Here is a 20,037-nt window from a genome sequence, read left to right on the forward strand (position 1 = left end):
TTCACACACACAGCTGTCAGCCGGCTGTGAGGGCTCTGTGTTGACTCCATGCTTATCCGAGTTCTGGCCCTTGGCGTTCTAGTAATCCTTATGTCTCCCAGTAGGGAGTGGCCCCTGCCCTGAAGGAGTATCCCTGCTAGAATAAGACCCATGGGGGGGCTTCTCTGTGGTGCCAGCCGCTTGGGGTCAAAGCCACTGTGGATCATCATTGACCTCTTGGACCTGAACACCATGGGTGGTTCTGGCTCATAATGGTGCCTCTCTTAGCCGAGGGAGTGGGAAAAGAGACTCCCCTACCCTACCTAGCTCCATCTCCTTCCTTCCTGGCTCAGACTTGTTGCTCCCGTCATGCTGTGCTGGAGGCCTTCTACCCAACCAGCTGTCTCCTGCCTCCGTGCCTTTGCTCACGCTGCTGTCCTGCCCCGCCTTTGAGAGACCAGGGCGGAGAGCTGGGGAGTCCCTTGCCAAGAGGCTTCGTGTATGTTTAAGATCATTTGGACTGGAAGATTCTTTTCAAGCCTCCTTTTTTGGTGACTGCAGATTTAGTTCAGGGCGAGATTTCAGCAGGAAGCTATGACGTCTCCCTGCCTAGAGTCTCTCTGAGACCTGGATAGGCTGTGATCTGTTTGGACGTGTGGGTGCATTCGCAGAGTAGGTGACTGGAAAGGTAATCCTCCCTCAGGGGGATGGTTAGGAGATGGTTTTCCTTCCAGCCCCTGAGCCCCCAGCAGGCTGGAGTCATCCTCTGGTGAATGGTCTTGACGTTGCTGACCGGGATAGCCCACAAGGCAGCGGCCGACACTGGAGGCACTAAGGTTACTCCTCGTGCAGTGTCGGCCGCGTGCCTCTCCCCTGCAGCACCTCCACTGGCTGTCTGCAAAATGAAGACGATACGGCTGTAAGAAGGACATTGGCAAACTGAATCACAGCCAGGAGGGAGAAGGGGCTGTTGACAGCTCTCAAGTGCTCCACCTGGAGGAGGAAGGGCCCAAGGTGGAGCTTGGTATGGTGAAGGCACTTGACTAAGAGGCCAGACCGAGCCCCACTTTGCTCCCCTGGCCTGTGTCCCACCAGATCCCCAGGATTCCTGGGCAGGTTTCAGGACTTGTTGAGTGTAAGCACCACTGGGGTCCATAGGGTCGCTGCTCAGTGAGGGAGTTAACAGTTCATTTGGAGGGTGTTGTAAGTTAGGAAAGGTGTGAGAGCCCAGCAGCAGGCAGTGTTTGGACAGTGGAAGGCGCCCAGGCCCTTGGATCTGTTTCAGGTCCTGCCATCCTGGCTCTGCCCTGTGACTTTTTACAAGTTGGGGACAGGCTCGGCTGGGCAGGCCTTGAGGCATCTTGGGAAGCTGCAGACTGGAAGGGAAGCCAGCTTCAGCTACGGGAGACCAGAAACGTACAGCGGGGATGAGCTGCCCCTGTGGGTGCAGGGGTCCCATGGACTGGGCGCTCTGCTCCATGCTCCGTCCAAATACTTTGGGAGGAAGTTCAGCTTTTGTGACATCCAGGGTTCTGGGACTCTGAGGGGCCAGGATTCAAACCACACATTGGTCTAGCACCTACTACGTGGCAGGCATTGTTCACACGTACTGACTCTTTCGATCCCGATAACAGCCCTACAGTTTAGATACTTTGGTTATCCTCGTTTTACAGCCTGAGGAACTGAGGCACAGAGACAGCACGGAACTTAAATTCACACGGACGAGTAGTGATGGAGCTGGGATTTGAAGCCAGCCTGTCCCCCGGCCTCATATGTGTTGGGTACACTATAGGGAGCATTCCATCTTTCGTCACAGGGCCTGGCGCCCAGTAGGTGTAAATGTTTGGGGAGGGAATGAATGAACCAACACATGTCTGTCACGAGTTCTTGTGACTTTCAGGGCGAGCCTCAGATGTGAGAACCATTTGAAACCAGTTAGATGTAAGCATCTGAGAGCAGTTTAGTCTGGGGCCAGCTCGGAGCCTGGAGAAGTCGCCTTGGACTCAGCTGCTCTGCCTTGGTCTCTGGTCTGAGAGTGACCCCTTGTGATGTTAACGAGGAAGGGCAGGCGGAGACACGCTGTCCGCCCTTCTGGTTTTCTGGCCACACTTGGGCCCCATGGTGAGCCCCCTTAGGAGTCAGCGTGTGCCCGGCCCCAGAGTCTCGGTCTCTAAGTGGGGGCTCAGAGTCTGCATGCAATATCTCTGGCCTTGGCAATGGGAAAGCACAGCAGTTGGTCTGTGACATCTGGAACTACTTGGAGAGCTTTTCAAGCCACTTGGCATCCCAGGGGCCTGTACCTGACCCAGTGGTTGCCTGTCTCCTGCTTTGTCTGGAGCACTGGCACCTGTGGTCAGGGTGCCTGGCAAGATCTGGGTACAGGGCCCTTGAGGAGGGCCTCTCCTTTGTGAGGGAGGAGGTGTGTGTCAGACATCATGGTGGGAGAGCTCTTCTGACTCTACTCTCCTTCTGTCAGCCTGCCTTTTCCATGGGAATAAAGCTCTCTCTAGAAATGCACTTGCTTCCGTGGCAGGCTCTGAAACATAGGGATGATAGAGGGGCCTGTGGCCTTGCCCTCTTTGGTCCAAAAAACCCCAGAAGCCACATCCTGAACCACGTGGAGCAGCAGCACTAGCTCGGGGTCGTGCATGTGACCAGCGTCAAGGTGCAGATTTCTTTTAATGAATTAAGTTCTGTTTCCCTGTTGACGTCCTTGCTGTTTCTAGGCACCCTGTCCTGGGTCAAGTCTTTCCTGGTGGGAGTGTTAGGGGTCTTTCAAGTTTCTCTGTCCCTTATCCACTCCTCCCTCGAGTTCTTTGACCCCGATGAGTGTCGGATGCTATCATGAGGAGGCTTCCCTGGGGCTCCTGGAATTGAGCCCCGGAGACTCTCGCATGGGCCCCCCCGGAACAGGCCAAAGTGCTGGGACTTCAGGCTGGAAGTTGGTCTTGGTAAGCACCCAGGGCTGGGCTCAGGGGCCTGGGTGGTGCTTCCTGATGGCGCCACTGTGTGCTGTCCTCCCAGGTACCTCATCAACTTCCTCCTGGACGCCACTGTGGGCATGCTGCTCATCTACGTGGGGGTGCGCGCCGTCAGCGTCCTGGTGGAGTGGCAGCAGTGGGAGTCCTTGCGATTTGGCGAATATGGTAAAGTGGCGTGGACACTGGATGGGGGTGTGGAGGGGGCCTTCGGGGGGGAAGGGGGGCGCTCTCCTCCTCGCCCCAGTCAGCTCTCTAGGCCGGTGGATTGGAAGCTTCAGGAGCTGGTGGCTGTATCCTCTGATCGGGGGGCTGGTTCTGGGGCCTGAACACCATCGCTCTGCTAGTGTCAGAGTGCCACACGTGAGGTGTGGAGGAGCCAGGAGACCCTAGACAGGGGGAGGGGCCCAGCTCTGGCCTCTTCCACTAGAGGGCACCAGTGGCCCCACCTGCAGGCTGTGAGGCCACCTCACCCTGCTGGGCTTCTCACCCAGGAGGCACCCACTCGTTAGAGGAATGGGAGGTGGCCTTCCTCTGCTGCGTGTCTTTGCCTGTCCTGTCATTGGGCCATCTCACTACAGGGCTATCCATCCCCCACGCCATGGCCAAGTCACCTTACTGTCTCCTAACTGGAGGCTGGTCTCCCACCAGCATCAGGTGCGTGCTGTCACCAGGAACCCCAGGTCCATCTCACTCACAGGTGAGCCTTAAAACAGGTGACCTGTGGCTGCTGGCTCATCTTTGACTCCCTCCCTTCTCTCAAACCCCCAGGACAAGGGCCTGCTTAGGAAGCTGCCCTCATACTCTCTGAGCACAAATACATTGGCCAGAGAAGCGTGGCAGTAGCCTCCACGGGGCTGTGGTGAGATGCCTTCCTCAGGCCTTGCCACACCATGGGCATTCAGGCCCCGGAGTTAAGGGGCAAGGACAGGTCTCTCCCACCTTCATGCCTGGCCCCTGATGTCTGGGAGCACGAACTCCTGGTCTCAGTGAGAACAGCATCAGTGGGGCCTCAGCCACCTAGGGACACACAGGACAAGAAGGAAGGAACTCTGGATCTCCACTCTCCTTTTCTGGTCACCCCTTCTGCGGACTTCCTGGCGCAGCTTCAGGGTCACTCACTCCTAGATGACTGAAGCCTCATGAGGCACTAACGAGTGGAAGGGGAGCCGATCCGTGGAACCGACTATACGAGAGCCTTGGGTATTTCTAGAATTCTTAAGTAATTGTTTGTCTCTATTGAGGGGAGATGAACTCAGGGGAGGGCTTTTCTTAGCCCTGTTACTTGATGCCTAATGAGTCACGGACTTAAGATAGCGTATGACACACGGCGTACGCTCCTGTGGCTCGATGGAAGTCTTCTGAGAAGCCCCGAGTCATGATCCCTCCACTTGGAGGACACCTGTGGACCACAGCGTCATCCTCACTTACAGGCTAGGTACCGAGGAGTTAAGTGACTCCTGAAGCCAGCGCACAGCTGGGGGCGGGCATGGTCTCATCTGCCACCACCTCCAAGATCAGAGCTGCTCACTGCGTGCTGTTGAGATCTATCCTGGAAGGCTGCTCTCGACTCAGCTGTAGTGACCCACACTGCAGAGAGCCATCACAGCCAGTCACGTGCCACTCAGTGACCACCCCCACCCCTGCCGCCAACCCTGACTACCCAACAGAGGGAAAGCAGGTCCGGTCCTAGAGCACCACCCATTCCCACCCTCGTCTTCCCAGAGCCTTCAAACCAGGATGTCTCCAGATGACCATCCTGAGTCCTCCCTCCCCGGGCTGAGGGAGGACGGTGCACGTCCTCTCTCACCTGATTTGTCTTTCTACCTGTATTCTTGTGTCCTGTCACTGCTACAAGAAATTTCCACAAAATCAGTGGCTTCCAACAGCAGGTGTCCACGTTACACCTGTGTAGGAAGGCATCCCACCTGGGTCGCCCTGGCTAAAGTCAAGGTGTGGGCCGGACTGCTTCCTTCTGGAGCCTCTAGAGGCAGTCCTGGCAGTCTGCCGCTCCTAAGAGGCTGGCCGCCCTCCCTGCTTGTGGCCCCGTCTCCCCTGCGGGTAAGGCTCCACTCCGATGGTATCCTGCTCTCCTTCCAGATCTCGTTCCAGTGCCCGTGTGAGTGCGCCGGGCCCCCCAGATACTGCGGGATGCTGCCCCATCTTAGAAGCAGCTGGTTAGCAGCCGTACTTGCCCTGGGCAACTTACCATAGTGCCAGGTCCCTGGGACTCAGATGTGGATATGTCTGTGGGGCCACATTTCACCTGGGCAGGCTCTGGCCCATCTTCTTGAGGCAACATTTCCATGTCGGCCCCATAGCTCTCTTCTCAGCTAAGTGAAGAAGAGGGCTTTGTTTTTTAGGTGCTTCCTTTGTCTTTAGAGGAGAGGCTGAACTTGCCAACAGGCACATGGGACTTGGGGAATAAGTCACACAGCCCTGAGGGGGGAGACAAAATCCGGGTGATAGGTGTGCTTGTGGTTTGATGACCAGGCGGCATTTCCCACAGCAGAAGCTCTGAAGGCAGGTCTGTGTCCCATGGACCAGTGGTCTGTGGGCTTTGCTGGCTGGCCCTGTCCTTATGCTCCCTTCCTGAAACCTTTGGGAGACAGACAGGCTCTGTCCGTTTGTGCCCTATCCCTGCGATTTCTCCTGAGGAACTTGTTCAACAAACACAACACCCTCTACCTGAGATTGTCCAGGACATGTCAATAATGCCTGGTGTGTCTGTCCTTGAACAGTGAGACAGTGGGGAACGTCTGGGAGGCTCTCCAAGGAGCAAAGCAGACCAGCACACGTGCTCACTCCAGCCGGGGCTCCTGGTGGTCGGGACATGGAGGAGGAGGAGAGTGTGGGAACGCATTTACAGAGGACTTTCCCTTTTCTTACCATGTTTTTTAGCTGTCCTTTTAAAGCATGTAAATGAAGACGCAACCGTGGCCGAGCTATGGCGCTGACACTTAACAGTGTGGGGCAATGCGGGGTTCGGGGCGTCTGTTCCTCTCTGTCAGTCACTGCAAGCTTACGGGCATATGGAACAAGCACATTTTCTTTTGATATGAAGTGTAGCCCCTTAGTCTGCTGACTTGAAACACGCTGATCCCTGTTCAGAGATGTTTCCTACTAGTGCTTTCTGTTGGTCTCTGATCTTAATGATTTTTGACAAATATTTTGATTCGTTACTTCTGAGAACTTTTCTCAGTAAGGTCACGCAGTTGACTGAAAGGATTCCAGCACTGCATTAAAAATCTAGCTGGAGGGATTGTGCTTCTGAAGTGGTTTTTTGGCTCAGATGTGTCTAATACCAGAAGTGAAAGTAGGGCGAGCTTAGCAGCAGCCCCGATGGCTCTCTGCATGCTTTCTGCACCCTTCTCCCGAGGTTTTCCAGAAAAGGGAATGGCCCGGTGTGGTGTCCATTACAGCTGTGCGAAGGCATTCATGTGCGCTCCCCAGCGTCCCGTTGGCAGGCTCTGGCCGGGCTGGGCCTGCTCCGGCACCCGTGCCTGGACGGGGATGGCTGCAGAAACCTTCCATCGCATGGTGGAACCGGAGCCCTCTCTCTGGGGCAAGTTCTCGCCTCACAGCCTAGACAGGGGCCTTTGCCTCCCCTGAAGTGCTGCCCTCCACCCCTCTTCTGGTGAGTGGTGCGCAGGCAACCCCAGCAGAGCATCCAGAGCCAGCTCCAGCTGCCTCCCACCATCCCCTGGCTCTTCCCTAGGGTCCCATTTTAGCATGTGTGGCTCCCTGGGGGCCCATCCCATGAGTTCTGCCTGTCCCCAAGGATATAGATCTGTCCCTGGGGCTGGTCCTCCACACTTCTTCCAGTCTTTTCTGAAACATTCTGGAGGCCCTCCAGGACCTGCGTGTGCCCCAGTGTGAACTGTTGCCTTTCTCCATTTCTCAAGTACCGTGATGGATGAGTCACAGATGGACTTTTGTCACGGCCCCACGCACAGCCCCTCCCTCCTGCTTGTCTGCCCCCACTTTCCTTCCCTGTCCCCAGTGCAGCTGTTTGGGGCTACCTCATGGAGACAGAATCAGGATTCCTCCAGTCCGAGTTCTGCTTTCAGGGCTGAGGGCAGCAGGAGCAGCAGGGGCGACTGGCTCGGGGCAGCAGACCAGCAAAGGGGAGGTTTGCTGCCTCCGTAGTCACAAACATCAGGCAGTCCACGGGTGGAGGAAAGGATGGATAGCACCACAGTCACTGGAAAAATCAACAACAGATAATAATAGCAGTCTTCCTTCCCACAGCTCTGCCCGTGGACAAAAAGAGCCAGCTCTCTGAGCCCTGACAGTGAGCACTTACTAACTTTAGTCTCCTTAATTACATCCTAGAATCTCTTAAAAGAAACCCCCACTCTGGTATCTCCAAATTAGGAATTCTGTGATTTTTGTCTAAAACACCTGCATGTGTCTGGTGAGGCTGAAGTGATTTCTGGTGCTTCGGGGGCTTGTGAAGTGGCTTTAGAGCCAGGGTCTGGGGTAGGCTGGGGGGCCCGAGGGCTCCTAGGAGCTGTGGGCATGGGGCGGAGACATGGGCTTGGGTCCTGGCATCCGGGCCCTGCGTGACTGTGCACCTGCTGTCCCTGCAGGAGACCCTCTGCAGTGCGGAGCCTGGGTTGGGCAGTGTGCGCTTTACATCGTGATCATGATTTTTGAAAAGTCTGTCGTCTTCATCGTTCTCCTCATACTTCAGTGGAAAAAGGTTTGCTTCTTGTCCATCCTTTAGCAGCTCCTTGGGCTGCCAAGCAAGACAGTACTTGTTCTCCTACCACCCACACGCCCCAACCTTATTGGAAAACCAAATCTTTTCTTTCTTTTCCTTCTCCCCCACCCCCACCTCCACTAAGTCGGTCTGGCTTGCCTGTCGGGAGCAGGAACTTGGTTTTTCACTTAGCATCCATCTACTTGAATAGTGCAAGTGCCTGCCCTCGATTAAGCTTTGCGATACAGGCGCACCTGGGTGGCGCAGTGGGTTAAAGCCTCTGCCTTTGGCTCAGGTCATGATCCCAGGGTCCTGGGTTCGAGCCCTGCATTGGGCTCTTTGCTCAGCAGGGAGCCTGCTTCCCTTCCTCTCTCTCTTCCTGCCTCTCTGCCTACCTGTGATCTCTCTCTGTCAAATAAATAAATAAAATCTTAAAAAAAAAAAAAAGCTTTGCGATACAGAAGGCCGTCCCTGCCCTCGGGCTGCTTCCTGGCTGAGACAGTCTACAAGCCTCACCACTGTAACTATCAGGAAGGTGTCTCTCCACCTGCACATGTCCTCCACACTTTTCTTGGCCAGTGGTTTAATAAAGACTCGACTCTGGGGGCTGCAGGAAACAGCTGCTCACAGGCTGTTCCCAGAGTTCCCTCGACGCTGCCCTCTGGCCCTGGTGCTGGGCTCTGCACTGCCCAAGTCCCCCACATGGCTGCATGGAACTGGCTGAAGAGTCTTCGAGTAGCTCAGAACTTGGCCTTCCTTTGTTTTTGTTATTGTTGTCGTGTGTGGGTTTTTTTTTTTTTTTTAAGATTTTACTGATTTATTTGAGAGAGAGCAGGAACACAAGAGGGAGAGGGACAAGTAGGCTCCCTGCTGCCCTGAGATCATGATCTGAGCTGAAGTCTGACGCATAACTGACTAAGCTACCCAAGTGCCCCTCCTTTGGTTTTATTTATGTCTGAATTTTATTTTTCAAGAAAATAAACCAAGGCTTTTCAGAGCTTCTGTCCTTCAAGAGGTGGTTGGGGTGCAGGATTTCTGCTAGAAAATGGTCTGGTCCCTCACTGCTAGTGTCTGTAATGGGCATCCACCAACCTCATTCTCTCCAACACCCCGAAGCCCCACCACCCCTACCCTCCGCGCTGCCTGGTGGGTGGGCCCTGCCCTGCTTGGTGGTTGTAAGCCCATTATGCTTCCCAGGTCCATGGCACCAGGAAGGCGGCTAAAACCCTAACTGCTGCAGGTGTTCTCCCCTCCCGGGGATCTGCCCCTCGTCAGCATTCCCATCTGGGGACGGACCATGCAGCCCTGGCCGTGAGGCACTGTTCCCATCAGGGTTCCAGGGGAGTGTCGTCTGAGCCAAGCCACGCTTCTCAGGGCCTCATGGATGATGTGTGCTGCTGCCCCGCTACCCCCAGGCCCCTTCTATGTGGTCTCTCCCTACCTCACGGAGTCTGCTTCTCTTTACAGGTGGCCCTGTTGAACCCCATTGAAAACCCAGACCTGAAACTGGCCATCGTCATGCTGATCGTCCCCTTCTTTGTCAATGTCAGTGCCATGTTGCATTTTATCCCCACATACTCCCTGCCCTCCAGTGTCCTGTTCTCAGGTCTGAGTCTGACAGAGAAAGCCCCTTACAGCCCCCAGGCCTCTCCCCCGCCCCAGACCTGGAAATGGCAGGATTGCTTCCTCAGCAGGCAGATTCCTCCTCTAGGCTCCCCGTGCAAGAGGAAGGGTCCTGAGAACTTTGTCTTGCCCTGCCTGCCGGGGACTTCCCGCCGAGGAGGCCCTCTGCATGCACAGCGAGCAATTTGTAGATCGGGATGTTCGGAATCCAGGCCGCCTCATCGCTGGCCCCAGAGCTCCAAGAGAGACTCCTAAGCATGCTGGCTAGACGTTAGAAGATGGAAGGAACAAGAAAGTCACGTGGGGCTGACAGTCGTGGCAGAGTGCGCGGGCCAGCCTCTCAGCTCACAGTAGGAGCCCGGAAACCTTTCCAGTGGCTAGTCCCCAGCGGCTACCAGCACTCAGGGTGAAGAGGACGAGGGTTTTCTTGCTGGTTCTCCGATAAGAAAGCAGAAGCAAAGGATGTGGAGGGTGGGAATCTCTTTGTAAGCTTGTGAGAGAGCTGGGGGACTGGAGGAGGCTTTTCTTCCCCTTGTTCTAGACCTCGTAATCAGGAGCAGGCAGGAAGGTTGGCAATGGGCATCTGCTGTACTTTGACAGATGCCTTATCCCAGAGTAAAATGCACATTTCCTCCCCACAGGCTTTGATGTTTTGGGTAGTGGACAATTTCCTCATGAGGAAGGGGAGGACGAAAGCTAAACTAGAAGAAAGGGGAGCCAACCAGGACTCGAGGAACGGGAGCAAGGTCCGCTATCGAAGGGCTGCGTCCCACGAAGAGTCAGAGTCTGAGGTAGGGCCATGCCCTCATGCCACACCCCATCCCAGTGGGGTCTCTGGCCTCTGCTGCATCTGGCCTTCCCGGCCCTGGCCAGGGGAGGAAGAAGAGGCTGACTGCTCCATCCAGCAGGGAGGGACCCATTCCTGCGTCCCCTGGCCTTCCCACGGCAGGGAGGTGGAGTGCCCAGTGGGGTGGCGGGAGCTCATCTCCGGCAGTCGGGACCTCCGCCAGTGGAGGAAGACAGGGAAGAGGGGGGCTGCCTTGTTCCAGGGAAGCTGGCAAGGACTCTCGTGGGCCTGAGAGTTGACCTTCAGGCCTTAAGGTGTTTCAGTCCCTGCCTACCACTACAGACCAGCAGAAGTGTTGGCTAAGCCCACTAGAAACTTCTAAAACGTAGGGGTAGCTAGACCTTCCCGGGAACCTCCCCTGCCCTTATTGTCAGGTTTCCTAAGTTCAAAGGTTTGGACTTTCGGGGAGACTGGTGGTCATCAACAGAAGCATGGAGGCAGAGCAATGCTCCCGGGTGGCCTGCCCACTGCGTGCTGCGGGGCGAGGCCAGGGCCGTCTCCTGAGAGGCCTCATCAGCTTTCTCGGTGTGTGCAGCTCTGCAGTGAGGGTGGGGCGGCAGAAATGGCTGAGGTAATGTCTTCCCTGAGAGACCTTCAGACTGGATGAGGTGAAGGTGAGTGTCTGAATAGGTCCTTCTCACACGGTGTGATCCTTCTGACACTGAGGCGCTCACAAAGCCCTGTGAGGACCTTGGAATGGTCTGTTTGATTCCCCGGGGCCTCCTGGGGGGAGTTTGGAAAGCTGACTGGAGGAGCAGGACAGAGGGTAAGCCCATATCTTCTCTAGCTGTCCCCAGGATCTGGCACGGGGCCCATCCTGTCGTAATGAACGTTAGGTGAGTGGCAACACTACAAGCAGAAGCAATCACTCAGGAGGGGTTGTGGTCACATGGGGTGGCCTCTGGGTCATTGGAACCCCTCATGGCCAGAGCAGCGTGTGTCCTGTAGGGAAGGACAGAGTGACATGGAATGAGGTACAGGCAAAGGTCTGAGCCAGACAGGCAAAGTGCCTCGTGATGCGGCCATGCCTGGACAGGCAGCAGGAAGCCAGAGAGGTGTAACCAGGGACCCCCCAGGGAAGTGGTCCGGAGAAAGGTGACAATAGCTGTCCCTTTCCTGGGAGAGAAGGAACTCATGGTGCACTGTCCCTGGGCTTCCCAGTGCTCAGAGGCTTGAGGAGTCTGCAAGCAGCATGGCAGGTGGGCAGGAAGGGTCTGTGTTGGCCCGGGTGCCCTTGCCCCACGGCCAACTCCTTCCCGACACTCAGAAGAGCGCAGGGCTCCCGTTCATCTGCACAGGTTGCAGAGTTGGTTCAAAGCAGCTGATCTGAACGTGGTCTGCCTTGTGTGTGCTCCACAGAGGTTCTCTTCTCCTCTGGAAAGGGACTTTTCAGTGTGCTTTTGCTGTCTGTGGGGTCCCTTCCAGGGCCTGGGACGCCCTGTGTCCAGATTGGGCTTGTTTACCAGAATGACCTCAGGGTGGGGGTCCTTGCTGAGTTTGCTCCGACTGGGGTTCCGTCCCAGCTGGAGGATGGCTGGAGAAGCTAGGGGTGGGCACGTCCACTCCGCGCTGGTTCAAGAGCCCATGACTATTTTAGGAGTAAGCAACATCTGGATGGTTCCACTGTGTAAAGGAGCCTCCCTGTCCCCCTCCCCTAAAGACACCTGAGACCCCAGGCCTTCTAGATGGGTGAGACCCCAGTGCCAGGGTACAGGGAGGGCAGAGGAAGAAGGCCCCGCCGGGGGTGACTCAGGTCGTGCCTGTCCCCCACCCCAGATCCTGATCTCCGCCGACGACGAGATGGAGGAGTCTGACGCGGAGGAGGACCTGCGCCGACTGACCCCCCTGAAGCCTGCGAAGAAGAAGAAGCACCGCTTCGGGCTGCCGGTCTGACACGCTCCTGTGCTGGGGTCAGGCGTGGGGGCCCCCTCGGGTCAGCAGGTGGTCGCTGCGCAGTGTCCTTCCTTCCCTCCTCTCTGCCCCTCCTCTTCTACCTCCACTCCTCTCGCTGTCTCCGACCACTCCCAGACGGCTGTGACTTGCCAGAGGGAGGCCGGGCCAGCGCTGAGGGGCTCCAGGCAGCCGGAGGTCCCCACTCAGTTGCACTACAAACACTGACCAAATATGCAAGTGAGGCGTTCTGTGTGTCTGTCATTGTCCCAGACGGTGTTGCGAGGGACCCAGAAGCCCCGTCCTGTGTCTGGCTGGGTGGCACTGAGGAGGAAAACTGACGTGCACAGACTGGGTGGAGCCTTTCCCCAAGGCTCGGGGAGCGTGAGGATGTAACACATTTTGGGCTAAAAGTCACTCATTGACCAAGTTGGAACCGCAATGCTTTCTTACTCCAAATGGCTTTGTAACTACTGATTTCTAAAGCCGGTTTTATGAGCTGTCACAGTGTTAATGTTTTTTGAGTATGTGTTTATTTCCTACGGGACTAATGGGCAAAAACATAGATTTTTAAGTCTTCCGTATGCTGTTGACTTTTATATTTTTAAGTTATATTTTCATACTATTGTATTTAAAAACTCTTTTTAATCCCCCAAAGAAATGGATTTGTCTGCCTTTCATGGGATGTGAACTAGTGGGAAGAAAAAGTTGGGAGTTTTTTTATTTGGGATATTTTTAGGTACTCTGAGAGGAGATGAGGCCAGTGGTCCCAGCAGGAAGGGGGAGGAGCCCTTGTCTGAAAGGGATGAACCCAGTGGGTCTGTAAAGCCGCGGCTGAGTGGGAGGCAGCTGGTCTGAAGGCCTGTCCGGGGACAGGTGGGTCCAGCGCTTGGCTTTCTGCTGGCAGTTTAGAGGTCTGAGGTAAACGTGACCAAGAGAAGACCCTAGAAGTCTGTGTCCAGAGAACTGAAACCATAGGGGCCACCCCTGTGAGTTCCCTGCCTCTCTTCAGTCTCCACAGCTGAAGTTTAAAATTCAGTCTGAGCCTCCTTGCCTCCCAGTGCAAGGTGGAGCCTTTGGAACCAGCTGCTGGACCAGCCTCAGTAACCTCCTCTCGGGCTGCCCTATGTCTGTCGTCTTGGTGTTGTCCCCCTGTTGAGCACAACGGTCTGAGGAACGCCCGCCTGACCCAGTGATCTTGTTTCTCATGGCCTCAGAGCAGCAGGGCAGCTGGAGAGGGGGCGGGTCGAGGTGTGGGAGCTCCTGTCCGCGTCCGCAGGCAGGCTAGATGCTTCGAGGCCCAGGTCCCCTCCCTGGGGAGTGGCCCTCACTCCTCAGCATGGCCACAGGCCTCCACAGCTCTGGAGGCGTGCTGACCATAGTGGTCCGGGTCGGCCTGAGCACTCGCCCTGCTGTGGGAGCAGCACGGTGGGACAGCCAGTGTTCCGTCGTGGCCCTGAGGCAGCCACAGAAGCTGAGGAACGAAAAACTGCACCACTAAGGAGGCAAGTACAGGGAGGCCACCTGGCCCAGAACCTTCCTTTTAGACCTACGCACAAATGTGCTGCCCTTAAGTAGATTGGGTCTGAATTGTGGTGTGGGAGCCAGGCCACTATGCTCTGGGCCTGTCTTCCCCCAGGAACCAGAGGCCTGAAAGGAACTGGGCCCTGTCGTGGCCCTGGGTGGCCACTCTGTGAATGTAGGTGTCTACAGCGGGAGACAAGGCTGCGTGTAAGACAAGAGGCCTTGACCGCTTTTGCCCTCACTTCGGCTCTTCACCCCCGCCCGCCCCCAGCAATAGTGGACTGTCCCTCCTGGAGAATCGGTGCTGGGGAAGGCCAGAACTGACATTGTTCCTGCTACGTGTCAGCCCCTCGTGGCGTTGCTGGCTCTCCCTACTTTTCCCCCCTGTCTCATTTTGTATGAACAGCCTGTGCCTGCTGCTGTCCCCATACCTTCCTGAGCTCCGAATCAGCAGTGCTTTCAGTCTTGAGCTCCAGGCACAGTGGTGGGGGAACCACAGTCTCTGGAAGGTGGAAAGTAGTCTTTGTATAGGCCTCAGACAATCTGCTCATCTCAAGGCCTGTCCCAGTGCCTGCAGGGCAGGGGTTTGGGGAGCAAAATGGTGGCTAGTGAGGGCTGGTTTTCCCTTGGATCCTGAATTTCAGTAAGGGCTTTAGTCTCTGAGTCACTGTTGTAGAGCTGACCAGGGGATGGGTCTCTAATCATAGAGAGCCATGTGGTGTGTAGGACTGGACAGCGTGGCCTCGCCGGTTTAGCTGTCCCTTCCCTTCCGGCTGTGTGTGTGTGTGTGTGTGTGTGTATGCACAGGCACACGCATGCACACACACAGAGTTTGTATTCCCTGGAGTGTTTCCTGTAATCACTGGGAATTTTTCTTTGTCGCATTGTCGCAAGAGACCAGATGCAGAGGGCCATGGTCAGAACGTTCTCCTGAACTGTCCTCCTTCTCTGGGATGAGTCTCCTTACCACCTGCCCCGAGGTGCCTTACTCAGTACAGCTCTTTACCCAGCCACATGGCAAGTGTCACAGTGCTTGAGAAACCATGGGACACCAACTGGATATTGTGTGCTATCCATCTGATCAGTGCAGATGTGGACATTGGCCAAGGCCCCCCTGATGGAAGCTTGTAAGTCAGGGTCATGAACGAGTTTCTTGTACCTAATGGAAATAACCTGGTGAGGTAGAAACTATCACGTCTGAATGGAAGGAATCGTTGTTGGCCTTCTTTCCTTTCGCTGTCAGTGGGAGGTTAGCAGTGGCGGGGGCAGGGGATGTTGGTGAGATCTTGGGCAGCAGTGGCTTCTTGGTCTGCTCAGAAGACCTTCAAGGTAGAGGCCTGTGGCCCATCAGTTAGCGCTCAGGCACACTGGTGGCCTCCTGCCTCAAGCTTTAACTAGTGCCCCTTCCTGGCAACTGCAAGTCCTAGGCGAATGTTGACCACTCATGCCTTTAAAGGGAAACCTAGAAGGGCTCAGATTCTAGGCAGTCTAGTCCTGTAGGCTGCAGCCCAGAGTCCCCATCGGAAGGCTGCCCAGGAGCCCACTCTGCCCTCCAGACAGCAACGTGCTGGTCTTTTTGCAGCCAGTCCAACATAGACGCTCTGGAACTTCTCATTGGCCAAAGCAGCCACCTTGTAGGGTTGGCTTTTAGAAGTTGCACACACTTCTGACCGGGAGAGGAGACCTCTCTGTTCTCCCCTGTGAAGCACTGGCAGCTCTGAAGGGCTTTGCTCTCTGGGAGGGACTTCCAGTCCGATGGCCGTCAGCACCTTGAGCTACTGGCTGGGGGGGTGAGCTGTCTCATTTGGTCTCTCTTTCTCATGATATTTATTAGAACTCAGAACTGTGTGAGCAAACCATGGCCTATTTCCATTGCCCTTCTGGTGGGGATGTTTCAGCAGTGGTGTTAAGATCCACAGAAACACATTTTTGAAATGAAAGGGAAGACGATGTACTTACATTGTAAAATGGTTTACAATAAAGTTTCACATCTTAATACAGTTTTGTTTTTTTTTTTTTTTAAAGAAACCATCACTTGTGGTTATTGGTTGTATGGTCTTTGGAGTTGAAACAGCTTAGTGGGGTCAAGAAAATTTCCCCAGTGAGTTAAAAGATTGTCCCCAGGGGTGCCCGGGTGGCTCAGTTGGTTAAGCCTCTGCCCTCAGCTCAGGTCATGATTTCGGGGTCTTGGGATTGGGATCAAGCCCTGCATTGGGCTCCCTGCTCAGCAGGGAGTGTCGTTCCCCACCCCTGCCTCCCCCCACTCGTACTTTCTCTCTTCCAGTCTCAAATAAATAAGTAAAATAAAATAATCTTTAAAAAGAAGACAAGGACAACGACAACTCTCCCCAGGAAACCAAGTGTGAATGAACTACATCACCTGGTGACAGACACAGGAGCCAGAATCTGCCAAAGGACAAAGCCAAACATACTCTTGCCTTTCCCACGTCCCCGCTAATGCCGGTAAAAGGAACTTTACCTCCCCCTGAGGAGCAAGTGGTGCTGGGCGATGAGCTGTGAGCAGTGAACAGCCCACATCCTTGTCGCTGGAGCTGCAGGGCTGGAAGGCAGGTGCCTCCCCGGACAGAGCCCACTGTGGGGGCGGTGCCGAAGCCCTCCCAGGCCAGGCTTGCCCTCGGTTCCGCGTGGCCTTGTTCGCAGGCCTGGATCCATGGCCCTGGCTGTCGGAAGGCATTCCTCGTGTCAGCACTTGTCTCAGACGGGGCTGGCAGTCCTCACACTGGCCTGCTGGGGCTTGGAGTGGGATTGGAGATATTACCGCAGTGGAGTGGCATTCAGGATAACCAAATGTCAGTGCCCGGTGGGGTTCCGTCTGCTTGAAGCCTCCAAAGACAAAAATAATCTCCCATCACAAACTGACAAGGAGCTCAGGGGTGGCTGACACCCCCACCCCCTCTACTCCACGCTCACCCCAGGTGGAGAGTCCTGTCCTGCACCATGAGGGTCTCCCCTCCAAGGATGGGCAATGAGGAACTGGCAGCCAGGTGACCGTCAGGGGACACCAGGGACTCATCCCTCTCTCTATCGCTCAGAGCCTGGAATAGGCTCAGATGTCATCCGCCCTCTTTCAGCAACCTGAATGTCCTCAGGCCGGGCACCTGTGGGTGACCTCATACAGTCAGGCTCTGTGTCCTTTTTGCCTGCTCGCACCAGTTTCCTGACCAGAAAACGGATTTGTTCCTGGTCCTTCCTGGGTGCTTGCCCCCTACCCTGGGAGCCAGACAGAGGACAGGAACAGACGGAGCAGCTCCCCAGGCTTCGCTCAGCCACAGCTGCCCCCCCATGAACCATGGGGGGCTGTGCACGCCAAGAGCACACGCTCCTGCCTGTCAGACACGGGACGCTTCTGCCCTGCTGGCCAGGGATGGCAAGTCTCCCCCCTCTGGAATCCAGGGAGGGGTGGAAGAGAAGGAAAAACAAGCTCAGAGCGGCCCAGCCTGGCGCAGGGCCCTCACTTCCCTTGGGGACGCCCAGTGCATGGGGATGGATGGTCCCAGGCGGACGGCTTACACGTTCCGAGATCTGGGTTCATCGATACCCCTGTCGCTCGCTGCCAGGCCCGGCCCCTCCTGCCGGCGTAGAGCAGCTGTTCCCAAGGGCACAGGGTCTCCCCAGCCACCTGCTCTCACCAGGGCTGCAGCCCCCAGGCAGCAGTGCTCAGCCAGCCCCTCTCATCTCCAAGAATAAACTCTGAAGCTAGAGGCTGCGTGGACCTGAATCATCGGGAAGCCCATTGAGGAGGGGAGTGGCTTTCCGGGACAGGCCCTGGGACTATATATAAGCCCCAGAGGGCTGGCGCAGCTCCCACCTTCCAGCGGTTTCTGCCTCTGCCGGCCGAGCACCTTTGCAGCAGCTCTCGCACAGGACGCACCATGTCCCAGGTAGGAGGGCCCGGCACAGGCTGTGCTGGTGTCCAGGCAGGGGCAGGGCTGGGAACCTGGACACTGTCATCTCTGACAGATGTGTCCTGAGCTGAACCCAGGCATAAACAAGAATCTCCGCAGCCCCTGAAAGGCCAAGGCCCAGCGAGGGCAACCCCGGACCCCAGTTTGCTGACACCCCCACCCCCAGTTTGCTGACAAACCCCTATTTATCTCAGGTTCGGTGGTCTTGCCTGGTTGGCCCGGAGCATAGAGACAACACGTAGGATACTTCAAGTCTCTGTGTATGCTTTTGTGTGTGAAGAAGCTGACTGTATGACTCGTTCGTAGCCGTGTGTGTGTGTGCATACACATGACGCTGGATCTGTAGGCACACAATTCTGTCCGGGCCTCTCCCCAGTAGGACCGATCTCTGCACGGGGGTGGGGAGCAGAGTTGGGGGTGGTGGGGACAGCGTGTTGCCCCAGGAGCCCAGCCCAGACTCAGGGACCAGGGATTCCCTGCACCTGTCCCCAGGGCTTAGAAAGGAGTGAGGTGTCAGACTTGTGGGCGCCTGGGGCTGACGGGATAAGCACAGTCTGAATATCCCTAGTACTGGAGGGACGGAGTGGCAGGCTAAGTGGAGGGTCCTCCTTGCTGCCTGCTCCATGGGTAGGGACTCACTTCAGACTGACCTCATGGGCATCTGATTCTCTATTCGCACCCTCAAAACTCTCAAGGTAAAGGCAGGTAGTTAGGGGGAGAGAAAGGCAGTCCCTAAGGGAGCCCTTGCACCCAGTGAGCAAGTCTTAGAATTCACCCCTTGAAACTCCACCTGGAAACCAGTGCCTTTCCCATTTGCCCTTTGTGTCCAGGCCTGAGCCCCTGTCCTGGCAGACGGACAGTGTGAAGGCCACAGCACCCACAGTCCTCAAACTCCCAGTCTGTGGGAGAAGGACGCACTTGGGGTGGGGGTGGAGTACAGCTGGGAAGGCTGCCTGCAGGAGGAGGACTGGAGCCTTCAACCGGCTTAAGCTCGGTGACCAGTGAAGAGGGATCTCAGGGCCAAGGCACAGAGGTGGGAAGGGGCTTTCAGCCTCAAGGCCTGGGGCTGTAAGACTCTGGCTTCTCCAAGGCTGGTGCACAGGAGGCCCCCATCAAGAAGAAGCGCCCCCCGGTGAAGGAGGAAGATCTGAAGGGGGCCCGTGGGAACCTAGCCAAGAACCAGGAGATCAAGTCCAAGACCTACCAGGTCATGCGGGAGTGTGGTGAGTGTCCTCCCAGGCCATGGGGGTGGGGGGCAGGGATGGCTGTCAGTGGAGGGGAGGGATGGGGTGAGGAGTCCCAGGGTCGTTTCCTGAACTCAGGGGGGCACCCCCCCACGAATGTCCCTCCCACACCTCCTCATCCCTCCCCACAGAACTAGCTGGCTCCACCGCCCCGTCCGTGTTCAGTGGCAGCCGAACCGGCACCGAGACCGTCTTCGAGAAGCCCAAAGCCGGACCTGCCAAGAGTGTCTTTGGCTAAGACATGTGCACCATTCCTCTCACTGCTGCCAACTCCCAGACACAGGAGAATTTCCCCAAAACTTTTTTTATGCCAGAATGCTCCTTCTCACCTGCTGCCCGTGGGATGACCACCTGCCCCTCACAGCCCTGACCCCTCGGCCCAGGGACTCTGCACCAGTGCCCAGGGAGCACCAATAAAGCGCATGCCCACGTGACCCCGGCATTTGGAAGCTGATAGTTGGTCACTGGCCACGGCCACCAAGTATAGGGGAGGGTCAGGCGGGGTAGGGTGGAGGGCATGTTCTCTACCCTTCGTGGGCTTTTGGGGGGTTCCAGAGGATAAGGCAGGTGCTACTATGGCTACTGCCACTCACCAGAAAAAGCCTTGGAGTGGAGACCTGGTGCTGAGCTCCCGTGTGACTTCAAACCAGCCTCTCCCTTTCTGAGCCTCGGCTTCCCCTCCTGTCTGACAAGGACCACAGGAACACTGCTTGGAGTGAATGAAGCTGGCGGGGGCCTAAGGCTTACCCCTCCCCCTGCCTTCCACAGAAACCATCGAGATACTTCCAAGGACTCCAAGGCTCTGCTGGGCCAGGGACCTCAAAGCCCCTTCCCCCGGCACCCCTGTTTGCACTGCCCCCTTGCCAGCTCACACCCCTCAAAGGCAAAGCCAAATCCAGGCCCCTCTCTGGCCAGTGGCCGTCCACCTCCTGAGCTATTCTCCCATACTCGCAGTGAGCCTCCGCATTGCCACTCCCACAGCTCTGCCTACAACACGGGAATTCCAGGCCCTTGGCTCACAAGGCCTCAGTGTCCCCTGTGTGCACAGAGCTGTCAGATCCGAGGACTGCTGAGGCCCATCCTCTGTGATGGCAAAACCACAGACGGCCCCGGGCTGGACCGGCAGAGCCAGGCCTTGTGGTACCTGACTCCAGGCTGCTGCCGGCAGGGAAGCCGGCCGGTCCCCTGGGCAGGTCCGGCTGGCTGCTCGGAGCCTTTCCCACGTTCCCAGCCAGCCCAGCCTTAAATAGCTGTTTCTAGGCTGAGCCTGTGCTGTGTGCCCCAAGGAGCAGACCTCCTGGGAGACAGGGCCTGGGCCTGC

General features: G+C 56.5%; 2 protein-coding genes across 3 annotated transcripts in view; both read left to right on the forward strand.

Annotated features, from left to right (window-relative positions):
* Positions 1 to 15,542, forward strand: part of LOC309858957 (store-operated calcium entry regulator STIMATE) — a 52,278-nt gene extending 36,736 nt beyond the window's left edge. The window contains exons 4-8 of one of the 2 annotated variants that reach the window (XM_082719321.1): positions 3,004 to 3,125; positions 7,550 to 7,662; positions 9,130 to 9,207; positions 9,927 to 10,076; positions 11,909 to 15,542. In XM_082719321.1, the coding sequence (XP_082575447.1) occupies positions 3,004 to 3,125; positions 7,550 to 7,662; positions 9,130 to 9,207; positions 9,927 to 10,076; positions 11,909 to 12,025 (580 nt within the window). In that variant the 3' untranslated portion in view covers positions 12,026 to 15,542. The remainder of the gene's footprint in view (positions 1 to 3,003; positions 3,126 to 7,549; positions 7,663 to 9,129; positions 9,208 to 9,926; positions 10,077 to 11,908) is intronic. The other variant, XM_082719322.1, reaches the window with a different exon arrangement.
* A 1,454-nt stretch (positions 15,543 to 16,996) lies between these two features.
* On the forward strand, positions 16,997 to 19,158 carry MUSTN1 (musculoskeletal, embryonic nuclear protein 1). The gene is made up of 3 exons (XM_082719323.1): positions 16,997 to 17,448; positions 18,563 to 18,695; positions 18,848 to 19,158. The coding sequence occupies exons 1-3, from the start codon at positions 17,440 to 17,442 to the stop codon at positions 18,952 to 18,954; spliced, it is 249 nt and encodes an 82-aa protein (XP_082575449.1). The 5' UTR covers positions 16,997 to 17,439; the 3' UTR covers positions 18,955 to 19,158.
* The last annotated feature ends 879 nt before the right edge of the window (positions 19,159 to 20,037 follow it).

Source organism: Mustela nivalis (genome assembly GCF_964662115.1).
Source record: "Mustela nivalis genome assembly, chromosome: 1".
In the NCBI taxonomy this organism is placed as follows: Eukaryota; Metazoa; Chordata; class Mammalia; order Carnivora; family Mustelidae; genus Mustela; species Mustela nivalis.

Coding starts and splice junctions, on each gene's coding strand:
- MUSTN1 (XM_082719323.1), top strand. Junction 18,696..18,847: donor CCAGGTCATGCGGGAGTGTG/GTGAGTGTCCTC, acceptor CCCTCCCCACAG/AACTAGCTGGCTCCACCGCC.